At 48.3% G+C, this 22,411-nt stretch overlaps 1 protein-coding gene across 3 annotated transcripts in view; it reads left to right on the top strand.

Moving 5' to 3' along the window:
* The window catches only part of RAPGEF1 (Rap guanine nucleotide exchange factor 1), a 193,428-nt gene that overhangs the window by 114,907 nt on the left and 56,110 nt on the right, over nucleotides 1-22,411 (top strand). The window contains exon 11 of one of the 3 annotated variants that reach the window (XM_029611075.1): nucleotides 8,984-9,142. The exons of the other annotated variants lie outside the window; for them this stretch is intronic. Within the exon in view, the coding sequence (XP_029466935.1) occupies nucleotides 8,984-9,142 (159 nt within the window). The remainder of the gene's footprint in view (nucleotides 1-8,983; nucleotides 9,143-22,411) is intronic. 3 annotated transcript variants of the gene reach the window in all.

Raw genomic sequence — 22,411 nt, 5'->3', positions numbered from 1 at the left:
CTCCTTAAACCATAATTGTCTTTTCATTGATACATTTAACCCTTTAACATTGAATGTCAAAATACATAACCCAGCCATTCTAACAACATATATCAATCACATTCTTTCTTCTTGTGTTCCTCAGACCTGTCCATGCCTCCCTCCTTGTCTGCAGTCTGTAACCCTGACTGTTCCACCTCATCTATCCAACCTCCAATTTCAGTAACTGCCCCTTTCAATTCTGAGATGGTATCTAGGATTTTGCTCTTCACAGAGGCTAAATCCTTTTTTAGGTCTCGAAACGAATCACACAATTCGGCCTTTGTTACCTCCTTCATCTCCAGAACAGATTTGCTTTCAGTCTTGGCCTCCTGCTCCAAACACGAAGAGGCTCTGTCATGCGGGGACTTGATGATTTGCTCCCATGCTACAGGTAGCATCGTTGCGCAAAAAAGGTTTTTTATTTCTGCTTCTTTTCTGCACATTGACATAAATACTGCAGTAATTGCCATGATAATGCACCAGGCAGAATTCACTGTCGTAGGATTACGCTAAATTAAAAGCTTATTTTAAAGCATCTGGTTGGAGCTCTAAAATTAGGCTGCCATTTTGGACTGAGGCATCACTTCCCCACACCGTTGTTTCTAAAGCATCTATTTCAGGAGCAATCAAGGAAATTAGCATGTTGGCCTGCTCCAGCAAGAGGTTTTAGGTCTCAGAGGGTTAGTGATCCCTCTTGACGAGCACACAGGAGTCAGAATCTGGTTTTCCAGGGTTAAAATAGGTCCCAGGTTGGAGAGTTTATTTCAGCTAAACCATGGGGGTCTGTGGTCCAGGATTATTCAGGATCTGCAGGCTTGGGAAAGACAGGGGTTCTCGTGGCTAGGAGTATAACTACAGTAAAAATGAATTATTTTTTTTTCAATTTGTAATTTTTATTGCTGTCAGTCATAAACATTGAAAAATATGAACAAGAATCCAATGTCAAATAGCATTATGCAGTACAGCTCATAAAACATAATTCAGGGTAAATAGAGAAACATAATGCAGAGCCATATAATATGGAATTATCCCCTCTCCCCTTCATCATGCTACTTAATAAAAAGAAGAAAAAGATCATGTCGCAGATATAAGAATCATATAGAATGTATGAGAAATAAACAAAGGTCCAAGTGAGTGTCTAGAAAAATAGTTAAAATAGTTAAGGCGCTAAGAAAGTTAATTGTCTCCAGGAGATGTATGGTTCCCAAATGCGATGAAATAATGAATATTTTATCCAGATGTAATTATTTATTTCAAACTCTGCCTATTGCCATACCAGCATATTCTATTACCCTGTGGCAGAGAAAGCTCCTACGATTTATTTGGCACACAGACCGCCCAGGGTTAGCAGTAAGGTGCTGTACTTGTCCAAACAGGTGGGGGGGGGGGGGGGGTGGTGGTCCAGGGTTCCCATGTTTATCATGGTATTATGTTGCCGCTCAGCTGCGCTCAGCAATCCATTGGCATATGTCTGGGAATGGTAGGAGATGGGTAAGACTGGAAAGTGATCTGATGCAGGGAGCAGGGCCTGGACCCTTACTTCGGCTGCGAAAATCAGATAGACCGGAGTTTCAAACTGCTGCGCCTACAGTCAGACACACTTCTAGAGATTTGGGACAAATGGAAGCAAAGATTAATAGGTGATCTGACGTTTTTCTAGAGTACGCCGATCTTTTTCCAAAAGGGGTTCCTCCCAGGTCAGTCTCCGGTGCTGGCCCGGCGGTGGGCAGAGGGTGGTTGTTCTCGGTTGGAGCATCTGTTAAAGGGTGGAGAATTCCGGGATTTCACAGAGCTGATGGATCAATATAGTATCCCACCCACTGATTACTACTTCTGCTTGCAGATCAGACGCTATATGGCGCAGCCTCAGATCAAAGGTGACCTTCTAAAGGGGAAATCGATGTTTGAGGGTTTCTGTGATAAGGCTGAGTCTCTGGTTAAGGTTATCTCAAAGATATATATGTTGCTTAATGGGGATCCTCCGATGCCCCCTCTCACATAAAGCGATGGGAGGCTGATATCCCAGCACTGAGCACTCCTCAGTATTGGCGAGAAGGCTTCTTGAGGATTAAGCAGTGCTCCATTTCAGTTTCTTTGGTGGAACAGGGATATAAAGTACTGTACCGATGGCACATTACCCCTGCTAAACTACATAAATTCTCAGCTAAGTGGGATAGTTGTTGCTGGAGGCAATGTGGCGAAACTGGCACACATTTTCATATGTGGTGGACCTGCCCCAAAATTACTGCCTTCTGGGCGGATGTAGCAAATCTGATTCTCACAATAACACACACAAGCTTAATCCCACATCTAGCATTGTTTTTATTGAACATACAGACAGCAGAAGGGACATTAGAGCATTCTTATTTAATCATACAAATACTGACTGCGGCTAAGACAGAACTTGCTAGAGGCTGGAAACAGACAGAAGTGCCAACCCGACAGCAAGTAGTCCAGAAACTTGCAAAGATCCACTATTTGGAACATTTAACGGCCGTAAGACATAAATGCCTGCCTCGGTTTCAGAAACGTTGGCAAGCTCATGAAGCCTGGTTAACCAGTATACACTAGGAAAGTTCGATTCTTTCTGGGATATAAGATGTGGGATTACAGGACTTGCGTCTAGGTGCACCATCCGTACAGGTATTCTGACACACATAACCCCGTGGGTGACACTGTTTTCCTTTTCTTTTTCTTTTTGGCGAATTGTCTCCTTGGATATCAGTTAGGAGAAGGGAGGGTGTTTTATTGGGAAAAAACTAGGTGAAATTATGATGTAAACCAAGTGCACTTATGATGTAACCCTTTTTGGTTCGTGGTTCATTTGAAACCTTAGGGGTAGATTTAAAAAACGGCACGTTCGTGTACTTTTGTTGGCGCTCCAGGCGCCAACAAAAGTACGCGGGATTTTAGTAGATACGCGCGTAGCCGCTAAAATCCTGGATCGGCGCGCGCAAGGCTGCCTATTCCGTGTAGCCGGCGCGCGCCGAGCCGCGCAGCCTGCCGCCATTCCCTCCAAGGCCGCTCCGAAATCGGAGCGGCCTCGGAGGGAATTCGCTAACGCCCTCCCCTCACCTTCCCCTCCCTTCCTCTACCTAACCCACCCCCCCGGCCCTGTCTAAACCCCCCCCCCCACCTTTGTTGGGGGATTTATGCCTCCCAGAGGGAGAAGCAAATCCCCGCGTGCCAGCTGGCCGCTGGTGCGCCTAGACGCAACCCGGGGGCGGTTCCGGAGGGCGCGGCCACGCCCCCGGACCGCCCCGGGCCGAAACCACGCCCCTGGGACCGCCCCCGAAACGCCGCGTCCCGCCCCGAAAACGGCGTGCCGCTCGGCCCCGCCCCCGACCCGCCCCCCTCGGAAAACCCCGGGACTTACGCGAGTCCCGGGGCTCTGCACGCGCCGGTAGGCCTATTGAACATAGGCGCACTGGCGCGCAGGGCCCTGCTCGCGTAAATCCGGGCGGATTTACGCGAGCAGGGCTCTTAAAATCCGCCCCTTAGAGTTTGCTTGTTTTACTGTGTCTGAGTTCATTGTGTCTCTACAAAACTCCTATCTGTTCTTAGGCTTTGCCTTATTGTTGTATTATGGTTATTTCATCTGTTTTTCCAGAAGATAATGGCAGGTCAGCACCCTTTCCTCCATTATATTCCCTGCTCTAAGCCTCTCAGTGTGGGTGTGCAGGCTGGGAAAGTCTTGGACACAAATTCTGAGAGCTATCATGGCATCCTCCTGTCCAGTCTAGGTAGAATTTTAGTACATCCCACTTACCTGGACTGTTCTGGAATGGATAATATGGAAAATGAAATTTAAATTCACCTGTTAATTTCCTTTTCTTTAATCCTGCTAGATCAGTCTAGAACTCACCCAGGAAAGCTGCAGAGATCAAGGCTCTGTCTGATAGGTTCACAAATCTAACAGCAAATACATTGTTGCCCACTCTGAAGGCAGCTGGCCTGATTATGAGCTTGGTGTAGGAATTCTTATTCCTGGGTTAATAACCATGAAGTCGTTTGGCTGTATCAGGTTTTGGTGGTGATCTGCAAACCAAAACAAACGATTGCCTTCGGTTGTCTTATCTTTGATGTAGGATACTGAAAAGGTGAAGGCAGCACCAGACCTTTATAGACATTTGAAGGGGTTAATAAACAAGTGGATAAAGGTGAGCTGGTAGATGTATTTGGATTTTCAGAAGGTGTTTGACAAAGTCCCTCTTGAAAGGCTTCTGAGAAAATTGAAAAGTCTTGGGATAGGAGACAGTGTACTTTTTTGGCTTGCAAACTGGTTAAAGGACAGGAAACAGAGAGTAGGATTAAGTGGTCAGTTTTCTCAGTGGCGAGATGTAAACAATGAAATGCCTCAGGTCTATTTGGACCGGTGCTTTTTAATATATTTATAAATGATCTGGAAAGGGGAACGACAAGTGAGCTGATCAAATTTGCAGATGAGACAAAATTATTTAGTCAAATCACTAGTGGATAAATTGCAGGAGGATCTTGAGAGACTGGAAAATTAGGTATCCAAATGGCAGAAGAAATTTAATACAGACAAGTGCAAGGTGATGCATATAGAGGAAAATAACCCATGCTGTAGTTACACAATGTTAGGTTTCATGTTAGGAGTTACCATCATAGTGGACAAATATTGAAATTGTCTGCTCAGTGTGCTGCAGCAGTCAAAAAATCAAACAGAATGTTAGGAATTATTAGGAAGGGAATGGTTAATAAAACAGAAAATGTCATAATGCCTCTGTATCACTCTATGATGAGACCGCACCTTGAATACTGTGTACAATTCTGGTCGCCGCATCTCAAAAAAGATGTGATGGAGAAGGTTCAGAGAAGGGCAACCAAAATGATAAAGCCTTTTCCCTATGAGGAAAGGCTGAAGAGGTTATGGCTGTTCAGCTTGGAGAAGAGATGGCTGAGGAGGGATATGAAAGAGGTCTTTAAGATCATGAGAGGTCTTCAACGAGTAGATGTGAATCGGTTATTTACACTTTCAGATAATAGAAAGACTAGGGGGCACTCCATGAAGTTAGCAAGTAGCACATTTAAGACTAATCGGAGAAAATTCTTTTTCACTCAACGCACAATTAAGCTCTGGAATTTGTTGCCAGAGGATGTGTTAGTGCAGTTAGTGTAGCTGGGTTCAAAAAAGGTTTGGATAAGTTCTTGGAGGAGAAGTCCATTAATGGCTATTAATCAGGTTTACTTAGGAAATAGCCACTGCTATTAATTGCATCAGTAGCATGGGATCTTCTTGATGTTTGGGTACTTGCCAGGTTCTTGTGGCCTGGTTTGGCCTCTGTTGGAAACAGGATGCTGGGCTTGATGGACCCTTGGTCTGACCCAGCTTGGTAATTTCTTATGTCCTTATGTTCTTAAATAAGTTGTTTACTCTTAAAAATAATAGAAGAGTTAGGAGGCACTCCATGAAGTAGAGGCACATTTAAGACAAATATTCTTTTTCTCTTATCGTACAGTTAGGCTCTGTAATTTGTTGCCAGAGGATGTGGTTAAGGAAGTTAGCTTAACTGGGTTTAAAAAAGGTTTGGACAAGTTCCTGGAAGATAATTCCATACATTGCTATTAGTCAAATTGACTTAGGGAATAGCCACTGCTTATTACCAGCATTAATAGCATGGGATCTATTTAATGTTTGGCTACTTGTTCCTGGATTGGCCACTGTTGGAAACAGGATGCTAGGCTTGATGGACTTTGGTCAGCCTAGTATGGCAAGTTCTTAGTGAAATCAGCTTTGAAGTGGTTTTTTTTCTGTCTCCATCTGTTGGCAGTGGGGACATAACCACTTGTCTGGACTGGTCTGGCAGCACTAAAGGAAAGGAAGTTAACAGGTAAGTTTGTTTCACCTTTCTTAACAAGGTTTATAACAGTTGAAATTGCTAGCTGGAAGTGATTAGAGAGCTTTTTATAGGCGTGCTTTGCTTTGTAAGAATGAATTATCCTCATTTTCAAATGCTCAGATAGCTGCTTAGAAGGAGCCCATGGTTGTTGAAAGTAGATAGAACAATAATCAAAGTCAGAATATTTGTTAAACCATGGAATTGTCTTCACCTGACTAACTGAAAGTCTAATGAGTGAAATCAACATTTTGGGCCTTAACAACTTTTTTTAAAAAGTAGTAATTAATCAATAAGATGCCCAAAGGTTTTGCACATACCATACCCATATTTACTTTTTTATTATTTTAATCTTTTAAAATCTGCAAATGTTTGCAATAAATATGTCTGAAAGATGTGTTTAACTTTGCTGCATGTAGAAGTTGTATCTGTTTCTGTTCACTTACAGATTCATTGAAATATACAATTTGACTGGGATGCTTAAACTTTTGCATACAACTGTATGTGCCGTGTCTAACATAGTTCGTCCCACCTTCCCTAACTGGAATCTTTCTGCCTGTATAGATGGGTCCTCTACATTTCCCAACTAGATGGGTAGCATTTTGTGGAAAATCAGTTTAGTGTCTCAGTGCTGTTAGAAATGTTTGTCTGCTTTGGTGGTAAAATATATGCCTTCCCTCTGCAGCAGCCACAGCCATATCTTCCTAGGCCTTTCTGTGGCTTGCATTAGCCATAGGAGTTGGAGCAGAGAGAGCCACATGAGCCACAGCCTGACCAATCCTGCTGCCATTCTGAAATCTCCATTCTGCCAGCATCATGTGGCTCTCTGTATTCTCACACTGGTCTCAGACTCTTAGTCTCACAAGATCAGCACAAACGTATACAGGCACCCAGTTGGCTCAAACTCTCCGAGAGCCACATGGTGTTAGCAGCTATTTTGGAAATGGCAAAATGAAGACTTCAGAGCAGTAAATGAGATTTGAGGGAACTGACTTGCTGGAGGGGTCCTGCAGGCAGGCTTGCTGGGTGGGGCGGCCTGGATGCACACAATCTGGCTTGCTAGGGGGAGGAAGACAGTCAGGTAGGCTGGCTTGCTGTGGGGGAAGCACTGGAAATAAACTGATTACTGGAGATAGGATTCTGGAAGCAAACTGTTGGTTTGGCCCCCTCAAGTAAAGAGGAGATCTGCTGCCCCTGGATTACTCCAATAATATCTGTGCCATCTGCATGCTCCTTGCAAGCCTCTCTCCTGTAAATGCTGCATTACTCACTTGACCTGTGTGTGTCTCCCCCCACCACCCCACAGAGCCTGAGACAGGATTCTGGTTCAGCTGGACCTTATATCGGACTCAAAGTTCTCATGTTCTGCTAATGACTGCCAGGCAAAGCTGCCTTCCTGAGAAGCCCACATTCATCTTCACTTTGTTAGCTGACAGGATTGTTGGTGTACTAAACTGGTGCCTGTGCAGCCGAGTTCCTTGCTAGCCCCTGCCCATCTATCCCATTGGGTGTGGAGTGGGGGGTGGGGTCTTACTTCTTATGGGAGGGGCATAGCTCTTTAAAACATATGTTAATGGAGTGTCCCTCTGCCATATGTCAATAAGAGGTCATGACCTCCCCTGCTGGGCCCTAATCTGGTTGAATAGAATAGATGTCAGGGAGATGGTGTGTGGGGCCTTCTCTGGCGCTTTGCATTGTACCAGGAAGCAGGGTGTAATGTGGCCCATATGCAGCCTGTCTGAGTAAGATCCAAAGGTCATCTTCGAGACCTCGCAGGGATCATTGGCTGATTAAGAGGCTTTCTGCTTTGTGAAGCTTTCTGGCAAGCTAAACCTGCAGTGCTTCCTAGGAGGCCTGAAGAGGAATTTCCTAAAACACTGTAGGACAACTGATCTGTGCTGTCAGACATTAATGTGTTTGTGGCAGTGTAAGAGAGGGCCTTGTAATGCAAAACGTGCTTTGCCATCAGTCTGGTTAGCGGCTGGCTTTTAATGGGTTTGGGAAACTGAAACTCTTCCTTGCCGCTGTGGAGCAGGCCTTCCAGGTCTTTAGTTGAGTTTTAGCTGGGGCCTGCCATTCCACCACAGGCTGACAGAGGTTACAGAAGTCGTACAAGCAGAATGACAGCTGAGAGTCAGGTCTGTGGGTGCTTTTGCCCAAAGGTGGCATGTGTACTGTTTAGTTGTGCCATATAAGGTGCCACAGACTGGTCTGTAACAAGGCTTTGTTTTGGGGGGGGTATTTTGCTTTCTTTTGGGTTACAAGAAATAAAGAACAATAAAGGCCCTGATTAATAAGGTACGCTGGGCTGTGCACACAGTTTTACCTGCAAATGTGTACGTTTTTCATCTGCAGACTTTACTCCCAATGCAGCAAATTGTATAAATTGTGTGTACAAATTAGCGACCCTCCCTTTAAATCTCATGTTCATGAAAGCATTAGCTATTATTCCCTGATGCAGAGAGATGCATGTATTTTACTCCTGGTTTCTTATTCCTGGAAATTTAACTCCTGCTCAGAGGTGCAGCAAAGTTACTCAGGCTAATGCTAGTCTATGGGGCTGAACCCGGGGTCCTGTATTCAGAATCTTGTGCATAAAACACAATTTCTGCACAAATCAAATTTTCGGCGCAGAAAAATTCTTTGTACACCAATTTTATTTTATGCGCACAGATTGTATTTGGTGCACATAAATCATGCTTTATGCGCAGTGGACACTATTTGTGCATTCAAAATATGTTTTCTGTGTACAAATCGTATTTTGGGCCCACTAAGCATGTTTCTACACATTTTTGGGCTAGCATGCTTTTTTTAAACTCCTGGTGCATCAAGGGTTATAAAAACGTTTTTAGCATGTGTGTTAAGAAATCGTGCACCGGATTTCAGCCCACGGTTTTAATGCACAGCTTATTTTATCATCTCCATAGTGTGTGAAAGCCCCAGCCCATGCCATGTGCCTCCGAGTCTCTTGAGCTGGGGAGAATAGTTGTGTCTGATTCTGTGAGTGATTTGAGATCTTAATTACACTGGCACTCTGTCCTTTTATTCACTTTCTGTTCTGTGCTTTCTGCCTTTCTGCTTTCTCTATTTCTTTCTTCCAGCAGGCCTCCTATGCTGCTGCTTCCTTCTCCTCTGTCTCTTACTGTCTCCAGCAAACTAAAGTGCCCTTCCTGCTTGAGGATCCCAGTGCCACTCAGGGCATCAATGTGTCCGTGTCTAACTGCTTTCTGACCCGGCACAGCTCCTTCCCTGTGCATTCGGTGAGTCTGCCTCTGGGGCACACACGTAGGTGGCTTCTGTGCCAGTGGCTCTGCCCTGAAAGAATATGGGAACAGCAAGGTTTGTGACTATCATTTTGAGAGTACAGTGAATGTTGGTCCCAGGATTGGATAAACTGCTGTCAGCATGCTTTAAGAACTTGGGTTTTAGGGCCCATTTGAATAGTCTCTTGGGGGCAGAATTTTCACTCTGTGCCAGAAGGGGACACATTGATGTGGACACTGCCTGACAAAGCCCTGTGGGAGCAATGAAAGAGGTCTTGGACATAGGCAAAAGCCCCTCAAAGGCTCCTGTTGCAGGTCTGCCCCCTCAAGGGAGCGTGGAGATTAAGCAGCTGCTTTCAGTGGGCACCAGTTGAACTGTTTCCTTCCTGTTAGCAACCCTTGCTTCTTCCTGCTTGCAGGGTGAAAACAGCAAGGTCCATATTCAGCCATAGGCTGGTTGGGAAAGTTAATGGGATAAACTTATCTGGCTAATGTAACTGAGATACTCAGCGGCACAAGCCACCACTGAATACACCCAGTTATCTTAAAGTTAACCAGAAAAGTGTATTTAAGTAACTTTAGGGCTGCTTTTCAGCTGCCTATCTGGCTACCTTAGCTGGATAACAGTGCTCCAAAGCCCCTGACATTCAGGCCGATACAGTACAGTTAACAGTGCGCTCCGATGGAGCGCACTGTTAACCTGCCCTTGGACGCGCGTTTTTCCCTTACCCCTTATTCAATATGGGGCGGAAAACGCGCGTCCAACCCGTGGCACCTAATAGCACCCTCAACATGCAAATGCATGTTGAGGGCGCTATTAGGTATGCCCGTGCGATACAGAAAGTAAAATGTGCAGCCAAGCCGCACATTTTACTTTCAGAAATTAGCGCCTACCCAAAGGTAGGCGCTAGTTTCTGCCGGCACCGGGAAAGTGCACAGAAAAGCAGTAAAAACTGCTTTTCTGTGCACCCTCCGACTTAATATCATGGCGATATTAAGTCGGAGGTCCCGAAGAGTAAAAAAAAAGTAAAAAAAAAAAAAAAAATTTAAAATGGGCCGGCGGCTGTCGGACCGAAAACCGTTGCTCAATTTTGCCGGCGTCCGGTTTCCGAGCCCGTGGCTGTCAGCGGGCTCGAGAACCAACGCCGGCAAAATTGAGCGTCGGCTGTCAAACCCGCTGACAGCCGCCGCTCCGGGCCAAAAGGAGGCGCTAGGGACGCGCTGGTGTCCCTAGCGCCTCCTTTTGCCCGTTTCTACCGCACCACCTAATTTAAATACAGAATCGCGCGCACAGGCGAGTGGCCTGTGCGTGCGCCGGGAGAGCGGGGCGTTCGTCCGCTCTCCCGCGGACTTTACTGAATCGGCCCGATAGTCAGGCTAGTTTTTCACTGGATAACAAGTTCTCCGGCTATGTTAGGAGCAGTCAAACCAGTAGGATTTTTAAATTCTGACATTTGAGCAGATAACTACTAAACTTAGCTAGAAAGATGTGCACAATAAGGACCTCATTTGCATTCAACCTCCTGCATTTGTACTACTCACTCCCTGCTGACAGCTACAAGTCAGCGTAGTGTCAGCAGCTCTGGGGCTACTCCATGCAGCAGAGATTTGGCAGAATCCAAGGGCCCTACGCTGCACATCCTATGCCCCTTCCCCAGATTTTCACTCTGTTTAGAGCTGCCAGTTATTTGATGGCTTCACCCTGCAGGTTGACATGAGGTGGCCTGGAGGGTTCCTGGGCTTTGCAGCCTGTTACAGGTCTTCCAAGACCTGCTATGCACTGCCGTGCTGAGAGCCTCTGCCAAGACTCACTTCAGGTTTTCTTTTAGCCACTAACACTGAATCTTTAGTCTGTTAAGACTGGATAGCAGGCAATGTTGGGTCAAAGTGAATCAGCTTGAGAGCGAGTGGAGAACGCTCCTTTCCAAGTAACTCATCTCTGAGGTGGAAATTCTCGGCAGTGAGACAGAGGCAGAGGAAGTAGGTGTCAGCTGGGGGGCTGGGAATGAAACACAGTGTCACCTGCCCCACTCCCCTCCTCTTACAATATGCCATGGATCTCAGCTGATCTTCAGCTATTTCTTCCCTTCTTCACAGTGAGGGGGGTGGGGCAAAGCTTTAAGGCCTTATTTTGTAACCAGGTTCATTCTTTTTGGTCCATCCCCCCCCCCCTTTTCTTTTTATTAGAACATAAGATATGCCATACTGGGTAAGACCAAGGGTCCATCAAGCCCAGCATCCTGTTTCCAACAGAGGCCAATCCAAGTCAAAGTACTCGGCAAGAACCCAAGCAATAAATAAATCTCAAGCTACTATTCCTTATTGATTAAGAGCAGTTTATGGACTTCTTCTCCAGGAACTTATCCAAACCTTTTTTAAACCCAGCTACATTATTTGCCTTAACCACATCCTCTTAGTTACGGCGCGGCCCCCTCACCTTCTTATGCAGACTCCAGCTCCTGGTTCCTCCTCGCTAGCGGCGGTGGGCCACCAGCTCCAACCTCAGGCCACCCCCGGTGCCTCCAGCTCTGCCATGGTCCCCAGTATTACAGGTCAAAATGCCATTGCTCATCGGGCCTCACCGTGTGGTCTGCGGAGAGACCACACGGTGAGGTCTCTCCGCGTGTGCCCCTCCCTAGGCACACGCACACACATCACTGATCCTTAGGAAGGGCCCGCGGCAGGAACCTGGCCGCAGCCCCGGATGATGACGTCAAACCCTTCAGTGTATTTAAGCTCAGGCTCCGCTCCTTAGTGTTGCCTTTGCAACAGGTCTCCTCGCTACTCAAGTACTCGCTGCTAGAGAATCCTCTCTACTCTTTGTTCCTGACCTTCGTTGTTCCTAGTTCCTGTCTTCTTCGTTCCTGCCCTGTCTATGTTTTGGACTGACTCTACGGATATCGACTTTGCTTTGCTTGACTACACTTCAGCCTATCTCCAGACCCAGACCTCTGCTACGTTTGACTACGCTACTGCCTATCTCCAGACCCAGACCTCTGCTTCGCCTGACTACGCTACTGCCTATCTCCAGACCCAGACCTCTGCTTCGCCTGACTACGCTACTGCCTATCTCCAGACCCAGACCTCTGCTTCGCCTGACTACGCTACTGCCTATCTCCAGACCCAGACCTCTGCTTCGCCTGACTACGCTACTGCCTATCTCCAGACCCAGACCTCTGCTACGCCTGACTACGCTATTGCCTATCTCCAGACCCAGACCTCTGCTTCGCCTGACTACGCTACTGCCTATCTCCAGACCCAGATCTCTGCTTCGCCTGACTACGCTACTGCCTATCTCCAGACCCAGACCTCTGCTACGCCTGACTACGCTATTGCCTATCTCCAGACCCAGACCTCTGCTTCGCCTGACTACGCTACTGCCTATCTCCAGACCCAGACCTCTGCTACGCCTGACTACGCTATTGCCTATCTCCAGACCCAGATCTCTGCTACGCCTGACTACACTATTGACTTCTCCGTGATCAGACCATTTCCTTGATTGACTACGCTATTGACTTCTCCATGATCAGAACTTAGCATTGCTTGCCATGACCTCGGCTTTGCCGCCGGCCCTGATCCAGGCCTGTCATTGACGCCTCTCCTAGCCTACTCCCTGTTCGTGGACTTATTAGGCTTCGGCCTAACCTTGCTCGAGCGCCTCCAGCTAATCTCCATGCCATTTGCGCCCAAGTTCCAGTATTGATCTGTGGTGCCTTCCTGCAGGGTGCTGGCTGTACTACTTAACCCCTGATCTGTGGTGCCTTTCTGCAGGGTGCCGGCTATACTACTTATTGTTTTGTTTTGTTATTACTGAGAAGTCATCATTCTCCCTGTGGAGTGTCAATTGTGAGGTACTTGTAACCTGGATTAGCCACTGTTGGATACAGGATGCTGGACTTGATGGGCCCTTGGTCTGACCCAGTATGGCAAATTCTTATGCTCTTATGTTCTTATTACCCCTGAACTGTGATGCCTTTCTTTGGAATGCCAGCCATACCACATAACCCCTGATCCATGGTGGCTTCCTGCAGGGTGCCGGTTGTACCACCTAACCCCTGATCCTTAGTTCCTCCTGAGGTGTGGTACCCTCCCTTTTGGGATGCCGGCTGTACCACCTAATTCGTGATCTGTGGTGCCTCTTGCAGGGTGCCAGCTGTACTATTTCAACCCTGATCCATGGTGCCTCCTTGCAGGATGCCAACCATACTACCTAACCCCTGAGCCTTGGTGCCTCTTTATAGGGTGCCAGCTGTACCTTTTAATCCCTAATCTGTGGAGTTTCCTTTCAGGGTGCCTGCCATAACACCTAATCCTTGATCTGTGGTGCCTCCTTGTAGGGTGCCAGCCTTACCAATTAACCTCTGATCTGTGGTGCCTCTCTGCAGGGTGCCAACCATACTATCTAACCCCTGATCTGTGATGCCTCCCTGCAAGGTGCCAGCCGTACTACCTAACCTCTGATTTGTGGTGCCTCCCTGCAGAGTGCTGACTGTACTACCTAACCCCTGATCTGTGGTGCCTCCCTCAGGGTGCCGACTGTACTACCTAACCCCTGATCTGCAGTGCCTCCCTCAGGGTGCCGACTGTACATCCTAACCCCTGATCTGCGGTGCCTCCCTGCAGAGTGCCGGCTGTACTACCTAACCCCTGATCTGTGGTGCCTCCCTGCAAAGTGCCAGATGTACTACCTAACCCCTGATCTGTGGTGCCTCCCTCAGGGTGCCGACTGGACTACCTAACCCCTGATCTGTAGTGCCTCCCTGCAAAGTGCCAGCTGTACTACCTAACCCCTGATCTGTGGTGCCTCCCTCAGGGTGCCGACTGGACTACCTAACTCCTGATCTGTAGTTCCTCCCTGCAAAGTGCCAGCTGTACTACCTAACCCCTGATCTGTGGTGCCTCCCTCAAGGTGCCGACTGTACTACCTAACCCCTGATCTGTGGTGCCTCCCTCAGGGTGCCGACTGTACATCCCAACCCCTGATCTGTGGTGCCTCCCTGCAAAGTGCTGACTGTACATCCTAACCCCTGATCTGCGGTGCCTCCCTGCAGAGTGCCGGCTGTACTACCTAACCCCTGATCTGCGGTGCCTCCCTGCAGAGTGCCGGCTGTACTACCTAGCCCCTGATCTGCGGTGCCTCCCTGCAGAGTGCCGGCTGTACTACCTAACCCCTGATCTGTGGTGCCTCCCTGCAAAGTGTCGACTATACATCCTAACCCCTGATCTGTGGTGCCTCCCTGCAGGGTGCCGGTTGTACTACCTAACCCCTGATCTGTGGGGCCTCCCTGCAAAGTGCCGGCTGTACTACCAAACCCCTGATCTGTGGGGCCTCCCTGCAGAGTGCCAGCTGTACTACCTAACCCCTGATCTGTGGTGCCTCCCTGCAGAGTGCCGGCTGTACTACCTAACCCCTGATCTGTGGTGCCTCCCTGCAGAGTGCCGGCTGTACTACCTAACCCCTGATCTGTGGGGCCTCCCTGCAAAGTGCCGGCTGTACTACCTAACCCCTGATCTGTGGGGCCTCCCTGCAGAGTGCCGGCTGTACTACCTAACCCCTGATCTGTGGGGCCTCCCTGCAAAGTGCCGGCTGTACTACCTAACCCCTGATCTGTGGTGCCTCCCTCAAGGTGCCGACTGTACTACCTAACCCCTGATCTGTGGTGCCTCTCTCAGGGTGCCGACTGTACATCCTAACCCCTGATCTGCGGTGCCTCCCTGCAGAGTGCCGGCTGTACTACCCTAACCCCTGATCTGTGGTGCCTCCCTGCAAAGTGTCGACTATACATCCTAACCCCTGATCTGTGGTGCCTCCCTGCAGGGTGCCGGTTGTACTACCTAACCCCTGATCTGTGGGGCCTCCCTGCAGGGTGCCAACCATACTATCTAACTCCTGATCTGTGGTGCCTCCCTGCAGGGTGCCAACCATACTATCTAACCCCTGATCTGTGGTGCTGGCTTACCTCCTAACCCCTGAGTTGTGGTGCCTCCTTGCGGGGTGTCATTTGTACCACATAAGCATCGTATTTGGCCTTGGGATTGCTTTTGTTTCAACTCCTCTGAGCTCATATGGTTGTACTGCCAAGATGGGTGGGGCCTTGGATCCAGCTTTTGTTGCCTTTTTTTTTTTTTTGCTTTTTTTCATTAAGTTCGTCTGCGCTGAGGTCTGTGTAGAATATTAATCAGTTCAGAGCTCCAGAGAGCTGAGATACCTCTGCTGAGCAAGGGTAAGGTCATCAAAGCTAGGCCCAGGGATATTTCTATGACAGCAGCTGAAGTGCAGGCTTTGTGCAAGGTACAGAAAGTAAATATAGAGAATGAAGGAGGGTTGGTCTCTGAGCCTTTGCTGTAGAGATGGCCAGCAGCTGAATCCCAAAGCAAAGTGCATTCTCCTGGCTCCTTGGCTGTTTCTTATGCTTTTACCTGCCGGAGACCTTGCTGTCACATAATGCGAGTGCTGTCTGTCCCTAGAGTCCTTGGGAGAGCTATAGTGTAATTGGATTGTAGGAGAGAGGGAGCAAAGACTTCGTCTACATAATAACCATACGCTGATGTCCCAAGAGAGAATGTCAGGGGGCGACTGTGAGGTCTAGGTAAAAATTATGCTAGGCCCATAGCTTTTGTGCTCTTGCACTATGAACTAGATCTAGGGGTTCTCTGAGTGCATCCCCACGATATGGCTCTTAGCATGTCTTATTCCTGTGCTGTCCCTGCAGGGCTGGGGGGTCACATGCCTTCTCTTCCTGTCCTGTAGCAGCATGGTACTATGGTAACAAGGGCTTACATGAAAGATGTAAATCTAAGTCTGAGTGAGTCTGCCCCTGATAGTCCTAGGTTCTGTCTGTTACTGGGAGCTCCAGAGTGGACTCTTGTGTGACACTGATCAGCCAGCGCCATTCTGGTCCAGGAGGTCCCAGCCCTTTCATCTGTCCTGTGCCATCATTGTGTGACATCTGACTGAGAACCCATACCCTTGGTCCATCTCTCAGTGACTCAAGTCCTGAGTTTTTGTGCTGCTGACACAGGGTTATCCTTTCATGCTGCATGTGAGAGAGAGTGGACAGTGGTGACCCACGTTGTGGGCAGCGACCCTAAAGCTCTTTTTAAGGAAAGCTCCCGTGTTCTCAGAATGGACTGCTACTAACCCTCACACAATACAAAATCCTAGGTGAATTCTGTAAAGTATCATAGAATCCATAGAACTGTATAGAAACTATTATGATTTTTCAACAATAAACTTAAAGGTAATTTTAAAAAATGCAAGTGAAAAATATATGTTTATGTATAGGCCAACAGATGACATAGAAATGTTGGGCTATCTTATATAATCATTACATATTTGAAAAAAAAAATCGTTTGTATTTTTTATCTGTGCTTTTTGTTGTAAACGGTTTTTATTGGTAATCAGGGCAACAAACAAGAATCACAGCAAGTACACTTTTGTATAATAAGTGAGTGCAACACAACTCAGGCAAAACGATGGGAAAGGCGGGGAGGTTCACACTGGTTCTTGTAAAGGTATCAGTGGCCGGATGTACCTCTCACTTGTTATCTGTGCTTTTTAACAGGTCGATCCAGTAAAGTTCAGTTGAAGATTTCTCGTCTGTAACGAGCTCGCTGCGCACAATTCGGACGCGTAAGGCAAACCAGCGATACAGTCTCCAATTTTGCGCATCCGTAGTGCTTCTTAAAACAGACGCGTAACCCTTCCCGCACCCGGCATGTAAATGAACGAATTAGCTGTATAATGAAGGAATTAGCTATTCCCCTCCGATACCGTAACGCGCGCTCAGGTTCTCTCATTAGTAACGCACTGTTTTGCCGCGGCCGTAACGTGTTAGTTTACCGCCTCCCCCTAGTAGGAGTTAGGACTGTGAGTCTAGTAATAAATCCATCGACACCGCTTAAGATACTCAAAAACAATAAAACACAATTTAAAAAAAAAGCGATACAGAGATGATCGAGAAAATGTAATGATGTGGGACACATAAAACCTGTCAGAAGAAAAAATAAAAATTTTTAAATACCTGTCGGAGGGCCGCGTGGGTCCAGGCGGCCGCCGTGGGTCCAGGCGGCGGGAGCCGGGTGGTCGCGTGTTAAATCTAGGCCGCGGGCGGGTGGGCGCTTGTTCCGGGCGGCGGCGGCAGCGGCGGCGGGGGGACACGCGTTAGTTCGAGACGGCCGGCGGGCGGTTGCGTGTTAAATCTAGGCCGGGTCCGCACAGGCGCGCATTCACTGCCGGTGGGGGCTGCCTCTCCCGGCAGCCCCCACCGGCAGTGAATGAATGAATGCGCGCCTGTGCGACCCCTGCGATTCGGCGCTCAAGGCGTGACGTCACGGCATGTGACTGCCTTGAGCGCCGAATCGCAGGGGTCGCACAGGCGCGCATTCATTCATCCAGGCGGAGGAGCCGGTGGCGAAAGCAGCCGGCTCCTCCGCCTGGATGAATGAATTCATTCACTGCCGGTGGGGGCTGCCTCTCCCGGCAGCCCCCACCGGCAGTGAATGAATGCGCGCCTGTGCGACCCCTGTGACTGCCTTGAGCGCCGAATCGCAGGGGTCGCACAGGCGCGCGTTCATTCACTGCCGGTGGGGGCTGCCAGGAGAGGCAGCCCCCACCGGCAGTGAATGAATTCATTCATCCAGGCGGAGGAGCCGGCTGCTTTCGCCACCGGCTCCTCCGCCTGGATGAATGAATTCATTCACTGCCGGGAGAGGCAGCCCCCACCGGCAGTGAATGCGCGCCTGTGCGGACCCGGCCTAGATTTAACACGCGACCACCCGCCGGCCGTCTCGAACTAACGCGTGTCCCCCCCGCCGCCGCTGCCGCCGCCCGGAACAGGCACCCACCCGCCCGCGGCCTAGATTTAACACGCGACCACCCGGCTCCCGCCGCCGCCGGCCGCCTGGACCCACGCGGCCGTCTGAAACTAACGCGCGTCCACCCCCCGCCGCCCGGAACAGGCGCCCACCCGCCCGCGGCCTAGATATAACACGCGACCACCCGGCTCCCGCCGCCGCCGGCCGCCTGGACCCGCGCGGCCGTCTGAAACTAACGCGCGTCCACCCCCCGCCGCCCGGAACAGGCGCCCACCCGCCCGCGGCCTAGATTTAACACGCGACCACCGGCCCCCCGGATCCCGCCGGCCGCCTGGACCCACGCGGCCCTCCGACAGGTATTTAAAAATTTTGATTTTTACACTTCCTGGTACCTGTCATTTCAAATGTCATTTGAAATGACAGGTACCAGCGCACCCTGGTTACTGTATAGGCGCTGTATTAAGCGCCTATACAGTAAAATGGGTTACGCGGCCATAACCCTTCCCTACCGCTTTAAAGCCGCGGCATGCATTTGCATGCGATTAGAGGAGAGTATCGGGGAGTTAGTGAAGAGAACTGTGCGTGCGGGGAGGAAGGGTGCGCCTGACACTACCGCACTGTTTCTACCGCGGCCTTACTGGATCGACCTGAAAGTGAATAATCCCAAAACAAAGTGTGAGAGTCAACATTTAAAAGATGAGATTCAATATTTAAAAGAAAATTAAAATAAGTAGAAAAATCTTATATTACTTAACTTCAGAAAGTGTTATTGTTGATTATCAATGTTCAGTTGTCTGTCGATGATGCTTCACTGCAATTTACAAAGCCACAGCCCTTTAAAGCATAAATAAAGTATGCCTTTATGTTTATTGTTGAAAAATCACAATAGTTTCTATACAGTCTGATAATGGATATTTTGGCCATCCAGCAGAACAAAATCTAGTATTTTCCCCTTTATATTTTGTTTGTGAAGAGAGCATCGAGGATGCTACTACCTTTGCTGGGCAGACTAAATGGACCATTTTGGTCTTTTTCTGCCGTCATTACTGTGTTACTATATGTTACTATGATGCCACGATTTGAAGATATGAAAACTATGCAGGAAGTGCTAACTCTGATGGCAGTGTCTGTGCCTTGGTGGTCCTGGAAGTCCTCATCCATTGTGAGGACTTTGCTGACAGATGGATGGGGGACATTTTCAGTAGCCTGTGTTGTTGGCAGCATACATAGGCACTTTTAGCCCATGTACATTGCAGCCCGTTTGGAAACCGTATGCCTCATTTCCCTTTGACAACCAGCAGCTGCAAAAGACATGCGCTAGAAGCAGCTGAGTACTTTTCAGCTACTGTTTGCGAGGGCGGCCGAGCCACACATATATTTGAAAACGGAAAGTATGTGTATTTTCATCTCCTGACCCAAACATGGCCTTGGTGACGCCCTCTTTTTAGCCCTGCTAACCCATGCGTACTTTTAACCGCTTTGCCCGGGTAAATCGCTATCTACCCAAGTGAATGGTTTTGGGAATTGCCCTCATCTCCTTTGCTGCAAGAGTGGCTGTGCTTGTGTGCAGACTGTAACCGTGCCCACTCCCAGGGGCAGCACGAAGAGCACGTTCTCCCGCAGCAACCTGTGCGGACACAGACGCACTGCTCCTAGCAATCTGAGTGCTGCTGCTACAGCGGCTGCAGAGAAGAGCGGGTGCTAACACTGGTTTCACAGTCTAGCAAAAAGCAAAGACACTCCTTGTGCAGCAATTGTGGAAGATATGTGTGACCTGGTGCTGCTAATCTAATAAGCTTTTCTTTTGTCTGTCTCTTTTCCTGTCCTTGTCTCCTCCCCCCCTCCCCCCCATACCTCCCCTCCTGATTTGCTTCCTATAGTACAAATCTGTGTTCCGTTCCTACTCACAAGACTTTGTATCTCATGCCCAGGCTTCCACAGCTCCTTACCTAACTTCCACCACCTCTTATTCCTCACCATTCCCTCCTCTGCACGGGTCTCAGAGCTGTGAGTCAGCAGGGCCACCGCAGTCACCAGGCGCATGGGACACACCAAACTGCTTCTCCTCTCAGGACAGCAGCACTAATGGGATCACCCCTCCCTGCCTTCCTTCTGCATCCTCTTTCACTGACTCTCTGCAGACATCTTCGGTGAGAACACTTAGCCCAGGCTAATCTTCAATAGGGAGAGACTCCCAGAGGCAGTGTGTAGAGGATGGGAATTACGAAGTTTGGAGTAATAACAGAGAAGGGAGCAACAACTTGAGCTAAAAAATATTTGGATATCATGCTAGCACAGCCAGGGGAGCTGTGCTAGCATGATATCCAAATATCATGAGAGGCTGAACTCCAAGATCTTTGCTGAGGGAATGAAGCCAGTCTCTTGCAGTATGGAGCCTTCACCAACCCTGCTGTCTTCTCTTTGTGACACCTTCAACACACCCATACATTCTTACTGAGGAGACATAAGTGGTTGGATCTAGCAAAGCTCGAGGAATGGTCTAGGATCTGGAAGCTAAGATTTAATGCTAAAAAAAAAAATGCAGTGTTATGCATTTAGGATGCAAAACCCAAGGGAGAGGTACAATATTGAGGTGAAATTCAAAGAGGGGTATCTGTGGATGATCGTATCTGTTGATCTTGAGGTGGTTGAACAGGTGGATAAAGCGACAACAAAAGCCAGAAAGATGCTGAGCTGCATACGGAAAGGATGGTCAACAGAAAAAGGGTGATGTTTCCCTGTATAGGTCCCTGTGAGACCTCATTTGGATACAGTGTACAATTCTGGAGACCGCACCTTCAATAAGATATAAACCAGTTGGAATTGGTCCAGAAGGTGGTCAGTGATCTTCAGTCTGAAGCATATGGGGACAGGCTTAATGATCTAAACATAGATACCCTAGAGGAAACATGAGACAAGGGAGATATGACAGAGACATTTAAAGTCCTCCGAAGTTTCCAAAGACAAGAGATGAGCCTCTTCCAACAAAAAGAAGCTCTAGAAAGAGGGGTCATGGGATGAGGGTGAAAGGGAGTTATCTCAGGAAATATTTCTTTATGGAGAGGGTATAAATAATAGTGGATGCATGGAATGGCCTCCCAGTGGAAATAATGGAGACAAAAACAGTATCTGAATTAAAAAACAAATGGGGTAAGCACCAGGGTATCTCTGGAGTGATGGGAATCATAAAGCTAATTAGTTGGGTAAATGGACAGACTAGGTAGGCCATACAGTTTTTGTCTGCCCTCATAATTCTCTGTCTCTCAATGAAACCCAGAATTTATTGTGAATGCTACTCTGCTTTGTACACTTAGTTTAAACATACCTTAGTATCTTCACTTATTAGCTACTCTTATAAATCAAAGAATGTCACATTCAACTGGTCTAAACACAAAAGCAAAGAGCATTCTCCTAGGACAAGCAGGATGGTAGTCCTCACACATTGGGGGTGTCATCATCAGATGGAGCCCGGCACAGAAAACATTTGTCAAAGTTTCTAGAACTTTGACTGGCACACTGAGCATGCCCAGCATTCCACTATCCACGCGAGGTCCCTCTCCAGTTTCTTCCATTGAGCTACGTCTCACAGTTGTGGAGCTCGTGCTCTTTTTCAGTTTTGGAAAGCTTTTCTCGGTCAATTCATTGACTGTCCTGCACCGGGTCCCTTTCCATTCCCCCAGCTTAGCTAACTGGGCAGCACAGTAAGTTTTCACCTTCTGTCCGGTCAATTTTCGACAGTGTTCCCTCGGTACCTGCTGGTCATCGACCGCTCACCAGCTTTTTTCCATATGGCATCACTGGATTTTTGTCGGAGCCCCCAGTGCCCTCGGACTATGTCCTTCACGGATCCGTATGACGTGTGTATCCTCTAGCTGGGGGCATCGTACAACGTTCGGGGGTGTCAGTTCTATGACCCCCAAGGGCCAGCTTGCCTACCTGGACAAAATGGAGAAGCACTTATAGAAACATAGAAACATAGAAATGACGGCAGAAGAAGACCAAATGGCCCATCTAGTCTGCCCAGCAAGCTTCACACATATTTTCTCTCATTCTTATCTGTTTCTCTTAGCTCTTGGTTCTATTTCCCTTCCACCCCCACCTTTAATGTAGAGAGCAGTGATGGAGCTGCATCCAAGTGAAATATCTAGCTTGATTCGTTAGGGGTAGTAGCCGCCGCAATAAGCAAGCTGCACCCATGCTTATTTGTTTTACCCAGACTATGTTATTAGCCCTTATTGGTTGTTTTTCTTCTCCCCTGCCGTTGAAGCAGGGAGCTATGCTGGATATGCGTGACGTATAAGTCTTCTCCCATGCCAAGAAGTCAGAACCCTCGACTCCTGTATCGGGGGCATTGACGCCAAGAGGCCAGGGGGATCCGATGGACCCTGAGCCTTCGCTGTCCGACCCTTGATGGAAAGGGGAGCTGGAGATCGTCTGTGTCTTCCTGTT

The sequence above is a fragment of the Rhinatrema bivittatum genome, chromosome 8 (genome assembly GCF_901001135.1).
Source record: "Rhinatrema bivittatum chromosome 8, aRhiBiv1.1, whole genome shotgun sequence".
Classification (NCBI taxonomy): Eukaryota; Metazoa; Chordata; class Amphibia; order Gymnophiona; family Rhinatrematidae; genus Rhinatrema; species Rhinatrema bivittatum.
The sequence above is the reverse complement of the archived record's forward strand: the minus strand, read 5'-3'. Positions and strand labels throughout refer to the sequence as shown.